The 23607-nt window shown below is 40.9% G+C and overlaps 1 protein-coding gene and 1 pseudogene across 2 annotated transcripts in view; one reads left to right on the top strand and one right to left on the bottom strand.

Moving 5' to 3' along the window:
- The window catches only part of LMBRD1 (LMBR1 domain containing 1), an 85699-nt gene that overhangs the window by 37676 nt on the left and 24416 nt on the right, over nt 1-23607 (top strand). For both annotated transcript variants that reach the window (XM_084826877.1, XM_084826878.1), the window contains exons 8-9: nt 20806-20931; nt 21505-21657. In XM_084826877.1, the coding sequence (XP_084683003.1) occupies nt 20806-20931; nt 21505-21657 (279 nt within the window). The remainder of the gene's footprint in view (nt 1-20805; nt 20932-21504; nt 21658-23607) is intronic.
- Nucleotides 3102-3247, bottom strand: LOC146359241 (U1 spliceosomal RNA; annotated as a pseudogene).

The raw sequence follows: 23607 nt of genomic DNA, 5'->3' as shown, positions 1-23607 counted from the left end.
ACTGTCATGGTTGCATCTCTCTGTAAGTGTCATTGTAGTTTACTTGCTCTGACTCTGATCAAAACATGCAAAATATGAAACAGTGCATTTGAACATGTAGGCTGCAACTTCTTTGCAGTCCTTACACTTCTACATTACAACTTGGCCACAAAGATGTTAAGATTTCCAGTGTTTTATTTATCTTAAAGCCTTCTACAAACCACATTATTTGACATCAGCAAAGTTCAAAATTATTGGACTAGTTACAGTACAGCTCTATTAATAATCAAGAGATGTCAGATTACACAAAGAAAATATTGTGTAATTCTCCTTTGAACCAATGAAGTTTTGGGGAGTACATATGCCTTCTATATAGCTCTGGGAATGCCCTTATTGCTAACCAGGTTGCTTTGAACTGATGCTCCTCCTCAGAGGGCTGCTGAAATATTATAGGCTGGAATGGACATATAATCATACTTTAATTGAATCTCGTGTCTGCCAAGTAAAGGATAATACTGCTTGTAAGCCAGTATGATTTCTATAACACGCAACTGCTGCTTCAACTGAGTTCCTTAATCTTTGGACTCTAACCTCTTTTGATTATATTATTTCTTCTGTATAGAGGCATACCTCTCTGAGTCTGTATTCAAATTCCGGGTGGATTATTTCCATTCTTTCTAGTGCCTGATAGCTTTCTTACCTCAAGTGGCTGTTGCTGCCACATGAGAAAACAAAGATAGTGTAGAATAGAAAATAGCAGGATATTTTACTACTGCTACATTTATGTAATGTCTTGTCCAGTGCCTAGCATACAAATGCTACAGTGCTTGTCTAGATCAGTGACACACATTTGCTTAAGTTAATAATAGTTGTTGTTTAATCACTTTAAAAGGCAATATATATAACATAAGATTAACAGTGAGAACTCCACATGCAGACTTACATTCTAAATAAGCACGAGGAGAAGAAAAGTGGAAAAGGGGGGAGAAAAGACCTTGGAGATAAGACTACTTTCTTTTGTTAGAAGGCATCTCACTTAATGTGTTTTGAGAAAATATCCTTTGTTAAGATGAGTGCCCAACAGTGTGTGTATGAACAGAGTAACATTCTGGGTGGCAGTCTGTCACTCATTCTATTAATCCTAAAATAAACAAGATGGGAGACTCTAGGGAAAGTTGTATAATAGACACATTGGACAGCAGTCCAGGGAAGTTAGTTCCTTCAAAAAAAAATCCAGAGGGGTGTAAATTCAGTCCTGTTTAACCTCAGAACCTGCACCAGATGGGTCTGAAGTACCCTGCTGGGTAACCAAGCTAATCCCAACAGACAAACATCACTACAGACAAAATTGTAAATTGAAATCTACTTAAGGCTTTATTTCAGAAAAATACAAAACATAAAGAAAGTGGCATGGTGGTTATATGAGCATTAGAAACTTTATAATACAGGGAAAGAGAATGCAACAGAAATAGAAGATTAATTAAAATAATTGCAATTGCCAAAGATGGTATTATGAATTTGGCTAATAGGATAGGGGCTTGAGCTTCTAACATTGTTTTGACTCCTCCTTCCAACTTTCTCCTGTTTACTACTTGTGGTTTAAAACTAAACTAAAACTAAACTAAACATAACTAAAACATAACTGTTAACTCTCCCGTTATGTCCTCCTGCACCTCACTTGAATATAAAAACTATGCTAAAGCATTACTTAGTTCCTCTAGGCATGTGAAGAACAGAGGTAGAAGTTAGAGAGAAAGGAAAAACCCAAGACTTGGAAATAATTCCAAGTCCCATCTTCAGAAATAACTCCCAAGTATTAAGTTCAGAAATAACTCTAAGGCCCAAACTCAGAAATAATTCTAAGTTCTACTATCAGAAAATACTCTAAGTCCTAAGTTCAGAAAATATTCTAAGTTCCAAAGTCTAAGAGACTAAAGAGGTCCATAGTTACCCAAATCCTTGGGTCTGGTGGCAAGGCAGAAAGAGCGAAGTGAAGCAGCAGTGGGAACAGCAGGAACAACAGCAGAAATGAGCTCTCACTACCTGTGCTTTTATACACTTGTTCTGGTCAAAGGTGGGGGCTCCAATAAGTAATGAGACAAACATCCTGCAGTCAAAATGGGGTGTGTGTGGTTAGACCACTTGCTCACCGATCAGAAGTAAGGTGTCTCATCTATCTCTCACAATCTCATGTGTCTGGGGAACATATCGAGCACCGCTACAAACTGATTACTTTGAAATGTCCTAAAACGTGGCCCAAAGTCTGCCATCTGGGCATGTTATCTTGATTGACGTATTTCTCCCTGGTACATCTTTGAACTCACGGGCATCTTTGGCCATCTTTGGTCATATCTGCCCAAACACCTCCTCCCAGTTGTCGCTCATGCTCAGGGCTACAGCTTCCCCCACCCAACTAGCGTCAAGCAAGAACATTCTCTTATCAGCAGGTGTACACCACAAGATGTCAAAACAGTACTTTTCCTCCTCTTAGTAGGCATGTGAGCATGCTCAGTTCTTCTGTTCATCTCAGTCATACACTCTGCCGGCACCCTGTGGCCTTGAACAAGCTCTGTGAAGCTGCTTGTAAAGACAGCTGTATTTTTTTCCTTTCTTCAAAGGCAGTCCTGCAAAAACTTAGAGTCTTAGTGAGATAATATCAATCAGCATAGAATAAAACTTCAAGTTCTTCTCACCCAGGGGTCAAGAGTCTGGAATATAAGACTGATTCGTAAATAGGAGTCTGGGGTCTTTCAGGGGCTCTTCTTGTAGGTCTCCACAAAACCCTCATTCAGGTCATTCAACCATTCCAGATCAAATTGGCCATCTTCAGTCTTTGATAGCAACATTATTGAGGCCCTTTAGTACCAGATTAACAAGGGGTAGCGTTTTTAGACCGTTGCCGCAAAAACAACAATGATTTGTAGCACTTTAAGGACAATTTATTACGACATAAGCTTTTGTGGACCGCAGCTCGCTTCATCAGATGCATGAAGTGTTATCCTGTAATTTACATGGGTGTGTATGCACAGTTGGGCAGCGGGTGGATTATAACTAGTGAGGTTGGAGGGAACTGAAATGCAGAAAGTATAAGTGATAATTATTAACAGTTGGTCTTATTAACAGTTGGCCATTCTACCAGAAATTATGCAGTCAAGTTTCTCACATTTGGGGAAATTGCAGGTGTCAGCACACCCGGAGTGCAATGGATGAGCCTCGTCCTGGGAAAACCACCTTCATAATCATGGTGTCTCCCTTGTGGGATGATAATAGACATCCTTGCAGTGGTGAGCTGATTAGCACATAAGGTCAGTGACAGTGTCCCGGGAGGTTGAAGTGTTCCCCCATTGATTTTTTAATATTGCCAGTTCTAATGTCAGATTTGTGCCCATTTATTCTATTGTGGAGAGACTGGCCCGTTTGTTTTAAGTAGAGTGCAGTGGTGTATTGCTGGCAAATGATGGCATATATCACATTGGAAGATGAACAGATGTATGGACCCTGATGTTGTAGATGACATTATAGTGTTGCCTGTAATAGTGTTGCCTGAGTATGCATAAGGACAGAGTTAGTATCTGAGTCTGCCACGTGGTCTGGCTCCTGTGTCTGTATCTGTGTTAGGTGGTCTGTCACTGGTGAATAGCTATGTTAAGTTGGGCAGCTCTCTCTGAGCAAGGGTTGTGAGAATGAAGTGTCATTGCCCAAGGTATGCTGTGGATCATTCATTCATTTCAGTCATTTGTTTATTACACTTCTGTACCACCCAATAGCTAAAGCAGTCTGGGTGGTTCACAACATGATAAAATATAATATAAAATCTTTAACATTCAAACATTTAAACCAGTTTGAAAACAAGTTAAAAACAATTAAACTAACAGGACCCAATAAAAACCGAAAAAGCGCAATCAAATGCCTGGGAATGTATCATTGATACATTTGAGTGAGCTTAGCTGGGAATAGTAGGTGACAACAAGTAATGTTCTGTTTTCTCTTCTGGGTCTGTCCTGTAGTAGTTTATTCTTGGGTCCCAGCCTGGTCCTGTTCATCTGTGTTTTTACTTTTGTATTATAGTCCTAAACATGCCCAATTTAAATCCTTAAGTTGTGAATCTCTGTCCAAGTCTGAACAGATACAGTTGTATCTTAGGGCTTGGCTGTAGGCAATGCATTTTGGAGTATGTTTTGGGTGGCAGCTGAAAGCATGTCTGTATGTGTAGTGATTAGTAGGTTTCAGATATAAGGTGCTGCTTATATGTCCATTATGTAGTTGCATAGTAGTGTCCAGAAAGTGAACCTGTGAAAGTTTTATTGTGAAAGTTTTATTGAAGTCTTGGTGGAAATTCTTCAGGGCCTCCTGTCCATGAATTCAGATAATACAGATGTCACCAATGTACCTTGGGCAGAGAAGAGGCTTTTGGAGACAGGAGCTGAGAAAGTGTTGTTCTAAGTCAGCTATGAAGAAGATGTTGGTGTACTGTGTGGCCATGTAAGTACCCATGTCAGTGCCGTTGATCTGAAGATATGTTTTCTCAGAGCTCAAATAAATGTGGATAAGTATAAAGTGGCAGAATTTGGTGACTAGATATGCTGTAGCACTATTAGTGACAATATTTCTGGTGGCTTCTAGCTAATATTCATGGGGGATGTTGGTGTAAAGGCCCTCACCCATGTGTATGTATATATCTATCATGCATCTGATGAAGTGGGCTATAGTCCATGGAAACTTATGGCATAATAAATTTGTTAGTCTTTAAAGTGCCACAAATCTCTTTGCTTTTCCTTCAAAAATAAAATGAAACAGAGAAATATAGGTATCCTCTAATGTCTTTATTTTTTATGTCCAAGCTATTGACAGAAATCCTGAACATATTTATCCATATCAGTTACATAGCAGAAGAAACAGGATATCTCCATTTTGCTCTGTCATTCTGCTAGAAAGTTACCATTGACAAATTGCAAGACGTGGAAATTATGAACTGCTTGATTTCAATCTTCACAAAGTATAATTTTCACTAAAGGTTATCTATAGACGTTCAGAAATGGAAACCTTTTCCTACTAGAGGAACTAGTAACTAGAGTAGCTAGTAACTAGAATAATATGGCTGAGACTATTCCTAAATAGAAACTGCCAGCACATTTAAACAACTGACATAACTTGCATAAACTAGATGTGAATAAAATTACAGTCACAACTTTCCCCCATCTGTACTACTTCTGTATTGTGTGTGATTTCACTAGGGGGCAGGAGTAGGCAGCAAATATATTGCAAGCAAGGTATTGCATCTTAAAAGCCTCTTATAGAGGGGTCTCATAGAATCATAGGGTTGGAAGGGGCCTACAAGACCATTGAGTCCAACCCCCTGCGCAATGCAGGACTTAGGCTTAGTACTTTTTAAAGTCTAAAATTGTATGTTATGCATTATCAGAAATTAACAAATGATCTACACTCATTTTAAAACACAACATTTATAGCTAAGAAGTAACTGTACTTGAAGTTATAGGTTTAATTAACAAGTATCGCTTTGACTACCCATATTTGGAAAATGGCATTCTTTGGAGCTATTGGTCCTTAATTGTTATGGTATTTACAAGTACTGGAACAAAAAACATAAACATGGCATCTTTAATCAAGACTACGTGGTGGCTGCTAGCATACCAAACAATATTTCTCATGCTCTGAGTCGGAGCTTTTCAAGCTAAGTTTGCAGTCCAGCTTCTCTGAGGTAGGAATTGAGTTAATGGAAGCTCTGTTTCTGTCAGTTGGCATATTTACTTCTTAAAAAACAAATAAGAACAAAAACAAAACATAATAAACATGACAATATTAGCTCAGGAAACACACATATGTCTAACAGCTTAGATGTTAATTCAGTCTATTTTAATACATTATCACAATATCCATTGTTACTAATTCTCCTGGTCTGTATTGGTTCCAATACTGGATAAAGTCTGATTGGCTTCTTTAATCTTGGCCGGTGGTCGAGCCCACTTCAGCTTCTTTTGCCTCCTCTCTGTAGGGAAGACCCTGGAATATAATGTGTCATCAACTGCTGTATGCACATGTATTCCTTATAACTTCAGTTGTTGTAAGCTTTTGCGAGAGCCAAACAGCTGAAAGGTGAGGTATGAATATAATAAATTCTAGGGAACCCTGAGGCTCTTTCAGGAAAACTTGAATACCATTACTGATTTTCTGAAAGACGATTTGCCCATGACAACCAATTTTTCATGCAGACTCCAGTTCTAGAACACGCATTTCACAGAGAAATACAGTAAGGCTCACACAGGCCTGGCCAGATCTCTTTTGCAAGGTTCTTTTTGAAACTTGCATTTCACAAGCTGTTTGTGTAGTGACATAAGGCTGGGAAAACCATGTTCAAAGAAAAAAGGCAGTTTTGGCAGGCTTAACCTTGGATATTAAGGAGTTCTTTTGATTATTGCCTTGAACTCTTTGCCAATTCACTAGCCTTCAAAACTAATTTGAGTCTATTAATGGTGTCATGAGGTATAGCTGTAATTCACTGATTAATTTTAGTGAATTGAGCAAGTGTGGGAGGGAGCAAAGAATTTTCCTTTTGAGGGAAGGGGGGATATGTGTCTAACCCCATTTGTATTACGTATATTTATTTCTAGGATTTTTATCCTACATTAGCACTGTGGTCTCAAGGCAGCTTGCAATAAAAGCAAAGTAAAAAACCATTAAAGCAGTAATAAAAAAAAGAGAGAGTGCAGCTGGAGGAGCCAATTAAAAATGGCTGGTAAAACCAGTTAAACATCAAAACAATCAAGACAGTTGAATCTTACGTTAAAATCCATTGAAGGTATATGAGAACATAATGGTCTTCATCTGGTGCCTAAAAGACAGTAAAGAAGTCTCCAGATACTTGTGTCAAGGGAAGTGAAATGGCCCACTCTCTGGTTGCCATAGGCTTAACCCCAGTAGGTGTGGGGGGGACGGGGATGCAAAACGGAGCCTCTGAAGCAGTTCTTAGCTGGTAAACAGGTTGATGTGAAGGAAGGCGGCTCCCTAGATACCCAGATCTCAAGCTACTTAGTGCTTTAAAGGTTAAAACCAGTACTGTAGCCTGGAGGCTTACTGCTAGCGAGTGTAATTCATAGCACTGACATGATTTGTTATCTGCAGTCAGTCCCAAGTAGGGGTGGACGAAAGTCCCTTACCTGTCCTCGAAGGACGTTCGCGGTGGGGGGGAGGCGCTTCGCTGCTCCCCCCGCGAAGTTCAGGCCGGGGGGGGGGGAGGCTTCCCGCCTCGTCCTGGCCGAAATTCAGGCCGGGGGGGAGGCTTCCCGCCTCGCCCCGGCCGAAATTCAGGCCGGGGAGGAGGCTTCCCGCCTCGCCCGGCCACGAACGCGAAAGTTAAAAAAAAAAACAAAAAAACGCCCCTTGATAGGCTACGTGACGATTCACGTAGCCTATCACGGCTAGATCTGCAAAGTCAGCCGTGATAGGCTACGTCAATTGTCACGTAGCCTATCACGGGTGACTTTAAAAAAAAAAAGCGCGTACGCTAATGGCGGCCCCCATAGGGAGCCGCCATTCGCGTTCCTTATTTAGTCGCTGTAGTCTACGTGAATGTTTACGTAGACTACGGCGAAAATAAGGACAACGCAAATAGCGTTGCCCTTATTTTCGCCGTAGTCTACGTAAACATTTACGTAGACTACAGCGACCAAATAAGGAACAGGAATGGCAGCTCCCTATGGGGGCCGCCATTATCAGTACACACTTTTTTTTTTTTTTTAAAGTCACCCGTGATAGGCTACGTGACGATTGACGTAGCCTATCACAGCTGACTTTGCAAATCTAGCTGTGATAGGCTACGTTAATCGTCACGTAGCCTATCGGGGCGTTTTTTGTTTTTTTTTCTTTTATTGCAATGGCGGCGGCGGCAGCCGGTCAAAAGACCGGCTGCCGCTCCCGCCCCGCTCGAACACCCGCCGAACCGCCAGCCGGACCCGCCGCCGGGAGGGACATTCGGCGAAGGTAAGTCCCGTCCCGGGGGGGGGGTGCGGGGGACGGGGGGGGTTCGGAGGATTTCTCCCTGAAACTTGTTCGGGGGGCCGAACACGTTGGTGCTTGGCCCCCCGAAGTTTCGGGGAGAAATTCTCTGCCAACCCTAGTCCCAAGTAGCAGTCTTAGAAATGTAAAATTTCTGGAAATTTTGAAGCCATGGAAAAATGGTCTTTTATCCCTAGGAAAAACCTGAACAGTTTGGAGAAAATTGAAAAATAATTCTTATTTTTTTAGCTTTCTTTACAGATCTAAAGTCACTTTGATGTTTTATGACAGCCTTCCCCTATCTGGTGCCCTCCAGATGTTTTGGACTTCAGCTCCCATCAGCCAATGGTCAGGAATGCTGGGTGTTGTAGTCCAAAACATCTAGAGGGTGCCAGGTTGGGGGAGGCTGCTTTAGGAACATAAATTATATTATTTATAACTTGGTTTGCTCATAAAGTTACTATTAAAATTAAAACTTTAAAAAGTAAATACAGTTAGTAAATTGCAGTTGCTGTCTGAATAAACTATACTTTTAAATTTAATATACCAAGCATGATAATTTTATGAGCAAAGCAAGTTATGCATAACATATTTTAGGTTCCTATTTTATGTCTGACCAGAGTAGTCCCTGAAACATCTGAATCATCCAAGCCAGATGAAGCAGGAAGAACTGGAGGCAGAGGAAGACTGGGGTATAGCATTTGTTTCTGTTTGTAAGGAAGTTTAAGGAAGCTCCGAAACCTGTTCCTGAGGTGGAGTTTAGGGAAATCCGGTCTGAAGAAAAGGCTATTGAAATTTTATTTAGCTGGGAAAGACTCAGCTTAGGAATGGCAAGCAGCCATATTTAATTTAAGAGCCTTTAAGCAGTCTCAGTCTATTAAGTGAAGTGACATTTGATTCATTTTTGTAAATAATTTCCATTAATGAACATCTTATTTTTTGTTCATTTTGAACGGTTGTCTTTAGTGGTGGTGTCAATCCCGTGCTTATGCCATAGGAACCGGGCTACTGAGTTTCTTTTAGGCAGAGGGGGTTTATTCTAGTGGCAGAAGTTAAAAAGTTTTATAACTGAGACAGCATTCCCTAGTGGTGAGGTCTAATGGAGAACTTTATAAAAACTGTGGCAGTGAGTTCTATAGACTCAAGCCTCAAAATTAATTTAAAAAAGAAAATAAGTGCTGTTCCGTCACGTCTGGTGGGAGTGGTGGGATAACCTACAGTATTTTTCACATGTGGATTTCAGATTAGACCTACATTGAGTGCTACAGCATCTAACCAAAACAATGCCTCTCAGTAAAATATATATTCAATCATCAAAAAACCTGCCAGTTTAAAAGACCAGACAATAAGGCTATCTCACGTTGGTCCAAACGCCACAAAGCCAGGAAATTCGAAGCTAAGGCTGATGCCTTATCTGACGTGTCCTGTGATCAGTCATGATGTTGTGCAATGTCACAAATTGTGCTTGCTTACAACTTACCCTCCATACACCCACACTTTTCCTGGGTCTTTAAGTCCCAAATCCAGATTGGGAGGATGGAGTACCTGTGACCAGCAAAGTTGCTCCACGTTGTCCTGGTCCTGTATTGCCTTATGAAGCATCTGAGGCTTACTGTATTGTTAGAGGAATCCGACTGTGAGGTGATTCACACCTTTATTCTGTGAGTTGTACATGGGGCATGTCAGATAAGGCATCAGCCTTAGCTTCGAATTTCCTGGCTTTGTGGCATTTGGACCAATGTGAGATAGCCTTATTGTCTGGTCTTTTAAACTGGCAGGTTTTTTGATTATTGAATTTCCTTGGTTTTTGAAAAGCAAACATCTCCCCAAGATGTGTGTGTGTGTGTGTATGTGTACACACATACATACATACACACACACCCCGCTCTGTCTGTCAGTCTTTCTCCCTCCCTGTCTTTGCAATCAGAGGTACAGTGCTTCTGAACATTGAGGTCCTGTCTCTAATATGAATATAAGAAAAGCCATGCTGGATAAGACCAGGGGTCTAGCATTCTGTTCACACGGTGGCCAACCAGCTGCCCACAAGGAACTCACAAGCAGGACATGAGTGCAACAGCACCCTCCTACCTAGGTTTCCCAGCAACTGCTGTTAATAGGCATACTGACTCTGATACTAGAGGTAGCTATAGCCATCATGACTTGATACCCTTATCCTCCATGAATTTGTCCAATGCCCCTTTAAAGCCATCCAAATTAGTGGCCATCACTACACCTTATGGCAGCGAATTCCATAGTTTAACTACTTACTGTGTGAAGAAGTACTTCCTTTTACTTGTCCGGAATCTCCCACCAATCAGCTTCATGGGATGACCCTGGGTTCTAGTATTATGAGAAAGGGAGAAAAATGTCTCCTTATCCACTTTCTCTCACCATGCATAATTTTAAACACCACTATCATACAGTGGAGGCCAATGGCCAGTCTGAATGGTGGGATGGAGCGCAAGTCAGCAGAGGCATAGCCAAGGGGTTATGAGAGGCAGAGCCAAGGGGGATCAGTGGATGAGGAGCAGTTTTTGAATCCCGAACCCATACCACAGAAGAAGAAAACTGAAGCACAAAACATGCCAAAGGTGTGTGTGTGGGGGAAAATCACATAACCACACAAAAGTACTTCTTTGCATCTGCATTCTCCTGTTCTAGCAATAACTCCCATTTCACAGAGAGTCAGGTGACTTTAAGATGATGAATGGGAGCAGAGAGTCCACACAGCCATAATAACAATGATAATAATTAAAATAAGATGTGATACTCTTAGAGCCACATAGAAAAGCAGCCTTTGGAACAAAGGAACAAGTTCTGAAAGCCTCCCAACATCCATGCTTTTGTTCTGAAAGCATCCAAAAATCCATCACAAAACATTCACCAGAGCAGGCCAGAAGCAGCACAGTACACAGTTAGTTAGGTAGGTAGGTATGTATGTGTTTATTTATTTCTGTACTGCCCAATAGCTGAAGCTGTCCAGATTATGCCTATCTTGTAAGAAGTAAGGACTGCTCAGGAGAAAGTATAGGCATCCCTTTGTATGTAATGATGATAATGATGATTATATCCCTTGGAAGCCAGCAGGAACCCTTTGCAACCCTCTGCCCTCTTCCACACATACACAAAAACACTCCAAACCATAATATCAATGATAATGATCATAATTAAAATAAGACGTGATATTCTCAGAATCACACATAAAAGCAGCCTTTGGAATACAGGAACAAATTCTCACCCCCGCCTCGCTAATCCATGGTGTACAATTGTTTGCCAACCCTGATTAAAAAATAATAGTACTCTGAGCATATGTAGTTTTATACTTTAAACTCATTTATATCGAAACTGTGACTACAGAAATAAAATGGAGCTTGCTTCTGCTATCCTGATACTGAACACATTTACTTCAGAATCAGCACCATTTTCTTGTAGAAAAAGATAATCTATTTCAAAAATAAAAAAAAAATTAATGTCAATTTCTATAGTTTTGTATTTTTTTATTCTGTAAGTTCTACCCTTATAAGTTCTACTCTTAAAGGTGGCCTAAAAATTCCATTCCAGCAGGCTGTGCTGAGGGAGATGAGAGTGAGAAGCAGCACCATTCGTACTGAAAGGCTGGCTGGGGAATGCTGGGAGCTGTAGAACTTATTTCTGGCTAAACGTGCCTAGGATTGCATTGTATCCCCCCCCCCATCCCTCCCTATTCTTTTTTCCTTGTGTGTCATTGTCTTTTAGATTGTAAGCCTGCAGGCAGGAAGTGCCTTCACTTACTGTTTATTTGAGTTCAACGTGCATGTGCTTTGTTGGGTTGTAAACTTGACTTGTACAAAGCCTTTACAGCATGTTTGATTCGATGATCCTCCTTTTGCATTGTGTTCTTGTATGCACCATGCAATGTGTAATGAGAAACAGCTACGCCACTTGGCTTCTCCATCTTGGCTCTGTGTTTCCTCCTCCCTCCCAATCCCATTTCCTTTTATGTCTTTTAGAATGTAAGCCTGTAGACAGGGGCTGCCTTATTTCCTATCTTTGTAAGTCACCTTGGGAGACTTTTGAGCTAAAAGGCAGAATAAAATGCAAGAAATAAATAAATAGGCTTGCATACAATTTCAGTCAATATCTCTCACTCAGGAGTGATTTTGAAAAAGTGACAGGCAGTGTGGAAGCTTCTGTGATAAAAATTAATGAAAATTTCTGACTGTATGATATGGCATACTTCTGACTCTGTTGTACAAAGAATCCTGTGTAAGTGGGAAGTTAGCACTTTTTGTTGGAATCCTCAGAAATTGCTCTGAGAAGATGTGAAATTACTGTCCTTATATAGTATTTGCCTGACTTGAACCAGAAAGTCATGGATGGGGGGGGGGGGGCTTTAAGTGTATGTTGAAACATCAGTGCCTTGCAGCATTTTCCCATTCCCTCAGCCAAGTCGATTCCTTTCCTAATTATGTCTTGGAATACATGGAATGTGCTTTTTTTCATGGCAGCCGCACACTGGGTTGACATTGTCATCAAACTGTCAACCATAAGCCCAAGGTCTCTGGTTTGGTCAGTCACAAGCACACAAATGAAGTTAGGGTTCCCTCCCATCCCTTTCCAATGTGCATCACTTTACACTTGCTTACATAGAACTGCATTTGTCATTTTGATGTCCATTTTCCACTATGGAGTAATTTGGAGCTCTTCGCAATCCCTCTTTGTTTTAACTGCCCTAAATAATTTGGTGTGATCAGCAAATGTGGCCACTTTGCTGCTTAGTCCTAGTTCCAGATCATTTATTATTATTACTATTATTAGTACAACTACTACTATTGTTATTACATTTGTTATTATTACATTTATATCCTGCCTTTTTTGGTCTTGCAAATAAGCAAAGGCAGCTTCCATGGGCATCCTCCTCCATTTCATCCTCACAACAACCATGTGAGGTAGGTTAGGCTTAGAGTCAGTGAGTGGCTCAGAGCCACCCAATGAGCTTCATGGCCAAGTGGGGACTAGAACCCAGGTTCCAGTCCAACACTGTAACCACTACACCACACTGTCTTTATGAACAAGTGGAAAAGTATTGGTCCCAATACAGATCCCTGCTATCTAAAAAGCCATCTGAAAGTGCAATATGCTTCAAAATAAATTTTAAAACTTAAACAGGAAAACAGTGAATACCCTTTTAATTTGTTAAACAAATGAAATTATGCCTCACAAGAAGTCTTAAGATATGGTTTATAAAGACAATTAAATGCAGAAGAACATCATATACAGAAATAAAATATGAAACATACAATGATTACAAAGAAAATACATGTGTATACTATGCAAAATATACTACAGTTTAAGTCTTGCTAAGGTCTATTGAAAAAAACAATGTTAGGCCCAATGTTAGTAGGCCCCAAACAGTGTTAGTAAGCCCATCAGCAGTTTCAGTTGTACTTAGCTGTACTTAAACTTCCACCAATCCAAACTAGTTAAATGCAGTGTTTTAAGCTTTCAGCTATATAGCAGTATGGTCCAAACTTGTAGAGAAAAGGAAAAGAGTGAGGAGCGAGGGGGGTGGCAGATTAAAAGGAAAGTATCGCTACCTATCCCAAACAGAGATCTGAAGACCAGGCTTTCTTGGACTCAGAAAAAGGTTGAAAGAGACCTCTCCTAGATTCCAGAGTGTAGAAGTCAGCAAAGTCCAGGTTGTTGTTGTTGTTGTTCAGTCAAGTCGTGTCTGACTCTTCATGACCCCATGGACCATAGCACGCCAGGCCTTCCTGTCCTGCGCTCTCTCCCGGAGCATGCTCAAGTCCATATTCATTACATCAGTGATGCTATCTAGCCATCTCATCCTCTGCCGTCCCCGTCTCCTTTTATCTTCAATCTTTCCCAGCATCAGGGTCTTTTCCAGAGAGTTTTCTCTTCGCATTAGGTGGCCAAAATATTGGAGCTTCAGCTTCAGTATCTGTCCTTCCAATGAGCACTCAGGGTTGATTTCCTTTAGGATGGACTGATTTGACCTCCTTGCAGTCCAGGGGACTCGTAAGAGTCTTCTCCAGCACCACAGTTCGAAAGCATCAATTCTTCGGCGCTCAGCCTTCCTTATAGTCCAGCTCTCACAGCCATACATTACTACTGGGAAAACCATAGCTTTGATTAGATGGACCTTTGTTGGCAAGGTGATGTCTCTGCTTCTTCCTATGCTGTCTAGGTTTGCCATAGCTTTCCTCCCAAGGAGCAAGCGTCTTTTAATTTCACGGCTACAATCACCATCTGCGGTGATCTTGGAGCCCAAGAAAATAAAATCTGTCACTGCTTCCATTTCTTCCCCTTCTATATGCCAGGAAGTGATGGGGCCAGATGCCATGATCTTCGTTTTTTTAATGTTGAGTTTCAAACCAGCTTTTGCACTCTCCTCTTCCATCCTCAACAAGAGGCTCTTTAGATCCTCTTTGCTTTCTGCCATTAGGGTGCTATCATCTGCGTATGTGAGGTTGTTGATAATTCTCCTGGCAATCTTAATTCCGACCTGTAATTCATCCAACCCGATGAATGATGTTTCTTATGATGTTTCTTATGATGTACTCTGCATATAAGTTAAATAAGCAGGGCGACAATATGCAGCCTTGTCGTACTCCTTTCTCAATTTTGAACGAATCAGTTGTTCCATGTCCGGTTCCTACTGTTGCTTCTTGACCCTTGTACAGGTTTTTCAGGAGAACAGGTAAGGTGGTCTGGTACTCCCATCTCTTTCAGAATTTGCCACAGTTCGTTGTGATCCACTAAAGTCCAGGTAGGGAGAATTAATGCAGGTAGAGAGTGCAGACAATATTTTAAACTGAAAAGTCTTGTGAAGCCCATGCTTTTATCAGTGAGCGAAATGAAATAGCAGGCAAAAACTACATCGAGCTGAGAAACGGGCTTGGGGAAAGATAGCCCAAAATAGTCTCAAAACCAAGAGAAAACATGTTCAAAGAAGAAAAGAGGTCTCTTATTCTCCCAGAAGGGAGGCAAGAACCAAAAAAAGCTCTCAAAACAAATCAAAATCTGCTAATAAAGTTCAGAGTTAAGCAAAAGGTAAAAAGCAAGCAAGCCAGGTTGGAACAAACGTGGTTCTTGTCTTTTTCACCAGGTGCTGTTGCTTTCTTTAAAACCCTGACAGCCCTCAATTTTCTGCTTTTTGATTGGCTCTTCTGTAGTTTTGAACCTGAAAATCTGGTTCTGAATGGGTTCTGAATGACATGGGGCGGGGGGCAGAAACCTGCAGGGACAGTTTCTCATTGTTTTAGGCAGCTGATCTTACTCTAGACCTGATCAGGGCACATGGGAACACTCTGGACTCATGGAGCTGCTAGCTGCAAAGTTATAGCAAAGTTTCACTCCCATGCCATGCCATAGCTTCCTTCTAAGCCCTCTGTTCCCAGGACTTGAATTCAAAAGGGGAACGTAGGGCACAATCTTGTGCATGTTTAGACAGAGAATGCTGGGAGTTGTAGGCCTTTTCTCTGTCTAAACATGCATAGGATTGTGCCCAAACAATTAAGGGGATGGGGGAGCAGAGGAGGAAGGGGAATGGCTGAAAGTGCAGACCAGTAAACAGAAGCAGCGGGGTCCGGTCACGCTGAGGGGATTCCTTGTCTGTGTACAGTTACACAGAGGTCTCAGAAACTTAGTTAGCTGCTGCCGCTGCTGCTTTTTCTCCACACAGCAGTTATCCCCCCCCCCCCCAACATTCCAGGTGACGCCTTATGAACTCTCATAGGGATTCATTGTACCAATTTTTCATTGTACCATTTTATTTATTTTTTAAAAAGTGAATTGAATTTGAAAAAAAAGAAAAGAAATTCCATTCTGCCAACTAGAACAGAAATCGAATAGGAAAACATACATGGTTTTGATATTTTGCCTCTAGGCTTTTGGCAAATGATGGGCACAAAAAGTTGCCAACAGACGTTTTCACCACCAAAACTGCGTGACCAAGTATTTATTTTATTTTTTCTGTTAACTGCCCTTTCTCCATCACTCTTTAACCAATCCTCCTGAAATTTTCAGGTTATGTAAAATAGACATTTCTGTCCAGCACATGCAGTGTTTCGGAAGATTGGTGAAACCCTTTGGATTTTCTTAAGGTTAGAATACCCCCCCCCCCATTTTCATTTAACATGGTGGAATCCTTTTTTGACTGATTACCTTATCTATTGGAGGCACCACTGTGCCTCCAGTAATTAAATCAGTAATTTTAATAAGGACTGGAATAAATAACTATGCTGGGAATCTTATAGAGAGGATTTAAAAATCATCTGCTTACCCCCATAGCTTCATTATTTCCAGAAATTTTACATCTCTAGTCTTTCTATAAAAGTCTCCTTATTACATAGTTTTTAGCAACAGTTGGGGGCGGGGAGAGATAAAGGCTGAGTAACAATGTATAAACACCTTGTCTTAAATATTTATTCATCATTGTAAAAGGACATATTTTATAATCCAAAGCTGTTCAATTTTTCCAATTTTTCGTAAAACAAAAATGGTCCGGGGGGAGGAGTTCTCCCCCCCACACACACAATTTTTCTGTTTTTTTCTGGGCCTTCACATCTTTAGGTATGGTAGAGACAATTGTTCCATGTTCTAAACTGGAAAAATGTCAAACATTGTCTTTTAAATGGATTGGACCAGAGGCCTATCTAGTCCAGCATTTTGTTTCCACAATGGCCAACCAGATATGTATGGGAACCTCACAAGCACAACATGAATGCAATAGCAGCCTCACACTCATGTTCCTCAGGAGCTGATATTCAGAGGCATACTGCCTCCAACCCTGTAAGGAATATATAACCATCATGACTAGTAGCCATTGATAGCCTTACCCTCCATGAATTTTTGTAGTCCCCTCTTAAATTCATCCAAGTTGGTGGCTAACACTACATCTTGCGAATTCCATAGTCTAATTATGTGGTGTGTGAAAAAATACCTCCTTTTATCTGTCCTGAATCTCCCACTACTCAGCTTCATGAGATGATCCCAGGTTCTAATATTATGGGGGAGGGAGAAAAATGTTTCTCTATCCACTTTCTCCACTCCATACATAATTTTATACACCTCTAACATGTCTCCCCATACTCATCGTTTTTCTAAGCTCAAAATTCCCAAATGTTGTAATTTTTCCTAATAAGGGTGTTGCTCCAGGCCCTTCATCCTTTTGGTTGCTTTTGTCTGCACCTTTTCTAGCTCTACAATATCCTTTTTGAGGGACGTTGATGAGAATTGTACCCTGTTTCCGAGAGTGGTTGTATCATAGATTTATATGAAGTCTCATTATAATGATGGCCATTTTATTTTGATGTTTTTATTAAGCTATCTGCAACCCCAAGATCCATTTCTTGGTCAGTCATCAACAGATCAGACCTCGTCAGTGTATACAGTCAGGGCCAGAAATATTGGAACAAGGATAACTGTTTTGGCAGTTGGCCTCTGTACACCACCACATTGAAGTTGAAAGGAAACACACCCAGATGGGAGCGAAGTCAGGACTTTCAGCTGTAATTCAAGGGGTTTGACAAAAGTGGGGCACTAACCATTCAGGAAGTAGAGCCAGTGGCATACACACACACCCATGGTTGGTGGCTCATAAGTAATGGAATGAATGGCTGACAAGCAGCTGCATGGCCAGGTGCAGCCTGTTTCCTGGGTACCCCATGACCAATCAAGCAGATAAAAGGCCTGGAGGTGGTTCTGAGTGTTACATTAGCATTTGGTAGCTGTTCACTGGAACTCCCAACATGAGGTCCAAAGAGGTGTCCATGCGAGTGAAGGAGGCCATCATTAGACTGAGGAAACAAAATAAAGCCATCAGAGAGACAACAAAAACAGTGGGAGTGGCCAATACAACAGTTTGGAACATCCTGAAGAAGAAGGACTTAACTGGCAAGCTCAGCAACAGCAAAAGGCCTGGAAGACCACGGAAGACAACTGAAGTGGATGACCACAGAATGCTGCTCACGGTGAAGAGAAACCCTTTCACAACATCTAGCCAGGTCAAGAACGCTCTTGAGGAGGTAGGCATGTCATTGTCAACATCTGCAGTCAAGAGACAGCTTTATGAATGTAAATATAGAGGCTTCACAACAAGGTGCAAACCACTGGTAATGTTCAAGAACCAAAAGGCCCAGATTAGCCTTTGCCAGCAAACAGCTAAAAAAGCCTGCCCAGTTCTGGAATAAGATTCTTTGGCCTGATGAAACCAAGATGAACTTGTACCAGAGTGATGGGAAGAGAACAGTATGGAGAAGGAAAGGAACAGCTCATGATCCAAAGCATACCACATCATCTGTCAAACATGGTGGAGGCAGTGTTATGGCATGGGCATGTATGGCTGCCAATGGAACCGAGTCACTGGTGTTTATTGATGACCTGACTGCTGATAAAAGCAGCAGGATGAATTCTGAAGTGTATAGGGCTATACTTTCTGCTCAGATTCAGCCGAATGCTGCCAAACTGACAGGACAGCGCTTCGTATTGCAGATGGATAATGACCCAAAACATACAGCAAAAGCTACCCCAGAGTTTCTCCAGGCAAAGAAGTGGGATGTTCTTCAATGGCCAAGTCAGTCACCTGATCTCAACCCAATAGAGCATGTTTTTCACTTACAGAAGACAAAACTGAAGGCAGAAAGACCCACAAACAAGCAGCAGCTGAAGGCAGCTGCAGTGAAGGCTTGGCAAGGCATCTCGAAGGAGGACACTCAGCATGTGGTCATGTCCATAGGTTCCAGACTTCAGGCAGTCATTGACTGCAAAGGATTTTCACTCATGTATTAAAGGTGATCCTTAAGTTTGAAATGTTGGTTTGTTCCATTACTTATGAGCCACCAACGATGGGGGTGTGGGTATGCTACTGGCTGTCCTTCCTGAATGGTTAGTGCCCCACTTTTGTCAAACCCCTGGAATTACAGCTGGAAGTCCTGACTTCATTCCCATCTGGGTGTGTTTCCTTTCAACTTCAATGTGGTGGTGTACAGAGGCCAACTGCCAAAACAGTTATCCTTGTTCCAATATTTCTGGCCCTGACTGTATATGAAGTTAGGATATCTTGCCCCAATGTGCATCACTTTATGCTTAATTATAATGAACCACATTTGCTCTTTTTAATGCCTGTTTCCCAAGTTGAAGTTTTGGAGGTCTCTGCTGTCCTTTTTGTTTAAACCACCCTAAATAATTTGGTGTCATCTCACTACTCACCCCTAATACTAGGTCATTTATGAACAAGTTTAAAAGTACTGGTCCTAATATACTTTGGAGACCCCAGTGTTCTCCACTGTGAGAATTATCCATTTATTATTACACTCTGTTTTCTGTTTTTTAACCAGTTACTGATCTATTAGAAGACATTCCTCTTATCCTGTCTGCCTTATACTCTTATCCCATAGTAACACTTCAGCTATTGGAAAGGGCACATAGAAATGCTGATGATTTTTCTTTCAAAGACCTTCAAATCTTTTGAATGTCTGTAAACTTTTATTTCCTAAAACATCCTTGAGATTAGGCAGAAATTTAAGGTCCTAAGATGGTGGAATGTTACACTTATTACTGTTGTAGTAAAGCAGTCTAGTCTTAAGAATACTTAAGTATTCTTGGGTAGAGCATACTCTTTACAGTATAGGTTGTTGTAAAGTGGCTTGCAGAGATATTACTATGATCAGACTTGTATCATACCCTTTCTCCAAGGTGATCAGGTTGGTGTACATGGGGGCATATTATTTTATACTCTGAATGACCCTGTAAAACAGTACATTAAAAAAAAACAAGCCATGCTTCTCCATGACAGAAATCCAAAATTGGGCAATACCTTTAGGACCAAGCAGAATACTGCAAAATTCTGCAAGCTTTCGAGTTCTCCATAAATCTTCATCAGGCTAGATGGTACAAAAAGGAGGGGATAGGGGAATAAACAGAAAAGCCCCCAAATTAGGCCAGATGTTGCAGCCATGAAAGGTCTGTAGTTTAGACCCAGTCCCCAAATGTAGATTTGATGACTGAATGAATTAGTCACTGGTAGGTGTTGCAGGTATCATATTACACCTAACAATCCGTTCTGAGACAGAGAAGCAATGGCTCATCTCAATTTCTGAAAACAGAGGGCAGCTGTAACCAGTATGTAATACAATTTGGCTTTGGTTAACTTTTTTACTTAGTGCACTACCTAAAGTTAATCTCTGGCTTTGCTAATATAAGGACTGTCATGTTTCTCAACTTGGGAGCCTGTATGTTTTGTGCAGGGCAAGAGGCAGATCTAAGTTACAGCCAACCTTTCTATTTTTAGAAATGGTGATTGGCCATTCCTTCTCTGTCCTAGAATTGGCCCAAAGGCCAATTTTCTTTGCACCACTCCCCCAGTATTCAAATCTTTTACTTTGGTAGGGCTTTGTTAATGCTCAGGGTATGTGCGTCCCTTTTTGTGATTTTTATACAAAGTTGTTTTTTTTTTGTACTTGGAAAGCCCCCTTGTCCTCCTCTCCTGACCCCCATAGTATACTGTGTTTGTGGGTGGCCTTATTTCATTTACTGGTTTGCACAGGGCCACTAATTTCTCTGTTAGATGAAATGATATGGAGGGGGGGATGACTAGCCCAGGGGCACTCAGTAAGCCTCATGGCTGATGGGATTTGTGCAAAGACCTCCACTACCCTGTCTAATAGCATATGTATTGTATTGCACTGAGAACGCTACATGGCATAAGAGCTACATGGGATCCAGTACATGGATCCAAAGTACTGATGTTTTTTTACAGTGATCATTTATAAATGATAGGTTTAATTAATGCATTGTTGCATTTTTCTCTAGGCTTATGGCATGTCCGCTTTGCCTCTAAACCTAATAAAAGGGACAAGAAATGCTAGTTATGAACGCTTGGAAAATACTGAAGATATTGAGGAGGTTGAGCAAAGTATACAAAGGATTAAATCAAAGGTTTGGTGTTGTTTAAAATATTACTCTAACAGCTTTAGTTCTGTTGCCTTCTGTCACTGTTTAGAGATCTTGGACAAGGGACAGTATATTTGAAAGTCTGTAAAATGTATAATATACATTAATATGAGAACTTACAAAATCTGTGATTGAAATAGCCCAACTAAGTCTTCCCAGTTGCAATTAATCTTAACCATTAAACACTTACTATACCAGCACAGTTCTTTGTATTATCAATGGTATTCCAAGTGTTGATCATTTTATTACATATACAAATATGGAAGAGTACTAAGCACATACATTTTTGGTGTGGCAGTTAAAACCCAAAGTAAGTTGAGACTCTAAGATTTTGATTTTTTTTATTTTAAAAGATGTTTTTAGCCTTGATAACTGGACTGATGCTCTTGAATCAGAAAACTGGTGTCTCTTTACTAGAATAAGTTGTTCAATGAGTAGAACCCTTCTGTAAATGACCCCGAAATGAAATCAGAACTGACTATGTTTTAAAAAACATGGAAAATATGCTACTAAACATTAAATGTTGCACCCTTTGTTTTTACACTTTCCTCCCAATAGTGTAAAGACGGCCGGCCTTTACCAACTCGGGATAGGCGGGTGCTGCAACAACTTGAGGACAAGCTAAGAACCCTTAGAAGGAGGGGGCGACGTCTGGAATACATTGAGAAAAGCTGCTGGACAAGGTTCTGTGGGGCCATGAGGCCACTAAAAGTAAAGGCATTTGCATTTTATACTGTAGAGAAATGTTTTGTACATACCAGTGTCTTATAAAATTCATAATTGATTAGAGCCAGAAAACCAGAGCTGGAGAGGCTGTGCTGATGGCCACCAAACAAGAGAAGGAATGAACAAACAAAGCAGTACCTAAAAAATATTGGCCATGATCAAAATAATCTCCCAGCATACTTGACCATTGGCCATGCTGGCTGGGGCTGATAAGAACTGAAGTTCAAAACATCTGGGGGGCACCAAGTTGGGGAAGGCTGCTACCCATTCTTCAATCATTCATGTTCGGAACAAAAACTATATCAAATACTTTTACCCAGCTTGTTGGTAAACAGGATGAGCTCTTTAGAAGAAACATCCTGGGGCAGACTAGTCTAATTAAAGTCCATATAAGTCTGTGAGATGGATAGATTTCTATCTGTGATTTCTATTTCTATCTATCTGTGAGATAGATAGATAGATAGATAGATAGATAGATAGATAGATAGATAGATAGATAGAATATTATGCTTAGGTTGTCTAGATGTGGGGAGAATTGGATGTGCTATCAGATTGTTAAAATTAACATAGGAAAGTTCAACAGTTGTACTACTTCTTAACATTAACAATAATGCGTCCTTCTCAAATGTTTGATTTCTACTCAGTATATTGTTCAGTCAGATCAGGTCTCTGAGTTTGCCAGTTCATAACATACACATATTTCAGTTATTCTTCACTATATTTCTGCCGTTTTTATAGTTTAAAGAATATTGTGGTTCAGATGTGGAAAATTCTAATGTAATCTACTAGATAACTGATGCACCAGTTCTTAATTCTTACATGAAATTAAGTTCTGTTGATTTACTTGAAAACAAGGACCTCCTCAGATATGCTTCGGTGTGTAGCCACTGACAGATGAGCAGTGCCACAGGGTCAGATTCTATTTAGCAACTATATAAACTAACTTGGAAACAGGAGCAAGATTTATGGTTGAAGTTACTGATAAAATTGGACAAATAGTGGATCAAATTAAGATGAGTAGACACTTGGAGAAATGTGTGAACGGACTTGCAGGATGCACAAATAAGCAACAAATTGAATTTCGTGTTTGAAAACCATCAGGGCTTGAGTATGGAGAAATGAAGGTATGCAGCAGAACGTAGAAGCAAAACCCCCAAGACACTAGGGATTTTAAACTTACATAAGCAAGGCTGCACTTGAACAGGACTGCAAGTACACTGTTGCTTTGTAATATGCATGCTGTGTACCCAAAATCCTTTTAGCTTGTCTGGGTTATTTGCTACCAGAAAAATGTTCTTCCATCCTAAAGATAACCTCTTCACATGTAAAAGCATAAAGGTTATATGCAACTCAGAGTCAGAAGATGACCTTGCAATATCCTGCTTTTGTTTGTTTGTTTGTTTGAAACACTGAGATTGAATTCAAATTGCATAGCTTCTCAGCTTCTATGGCACAGCACTGTTGTCAAGAGCTCTTACATTATTTTAGCCTGGAGGTCAGATCCAAGATACTGGCAATACCGGAGCTGTTCTTTATATCAAGTGTTCTGGAAACCTGCAATGCATGCAGTGATGTACTAGTAGATTCTTATAGGTTTGGAATGTACCTTGTGACCTTCAGGAATCTCTTCTAGTATGCAAGCTTTACAGCAAATACAGGCGGTTGGATTCAGAAACTTTCTCCCACAGGTAAAAGGGCTCCTTCCACCTATGGGAAGCTTCTGATCCAGTAGAGGAATCCTGTTGGTGGGAAGGGGGGGAGGCAATCTTTGTTGATTTCACCCTCCCCTACAGCTCCTATCTCCCCCCCCGCCAGTCTGCTTCAGAAGGTTGAGGGACCCTCCACAGTGGTGGTAGAGGTGGCACTAGGAGCTGAGGCAGAAGGGTGGAATAGGCTCCCCCCCCCCCCCTTTTCTGCTAGCAGGAGCATTCTGAG

The sequence above is a fragment of the Heloderma suspectum genome, chromosome 1 (genome assembly GCF_057233095.1).
Source record: "Heloderma suspectum isolate Gila_16-S chromosome 1, 16-S_ref, whole genome shotgun sequence".
Lineage (NCBI taxonomy): Eukaryota > Metazoa > Chordata > Lepidosauria > Squamata > Helodermatidae > Heloderma > Heloderma suspectum.
This window is presented reverse-complemented; position numbering and strand designations above follow the sequence as displayed.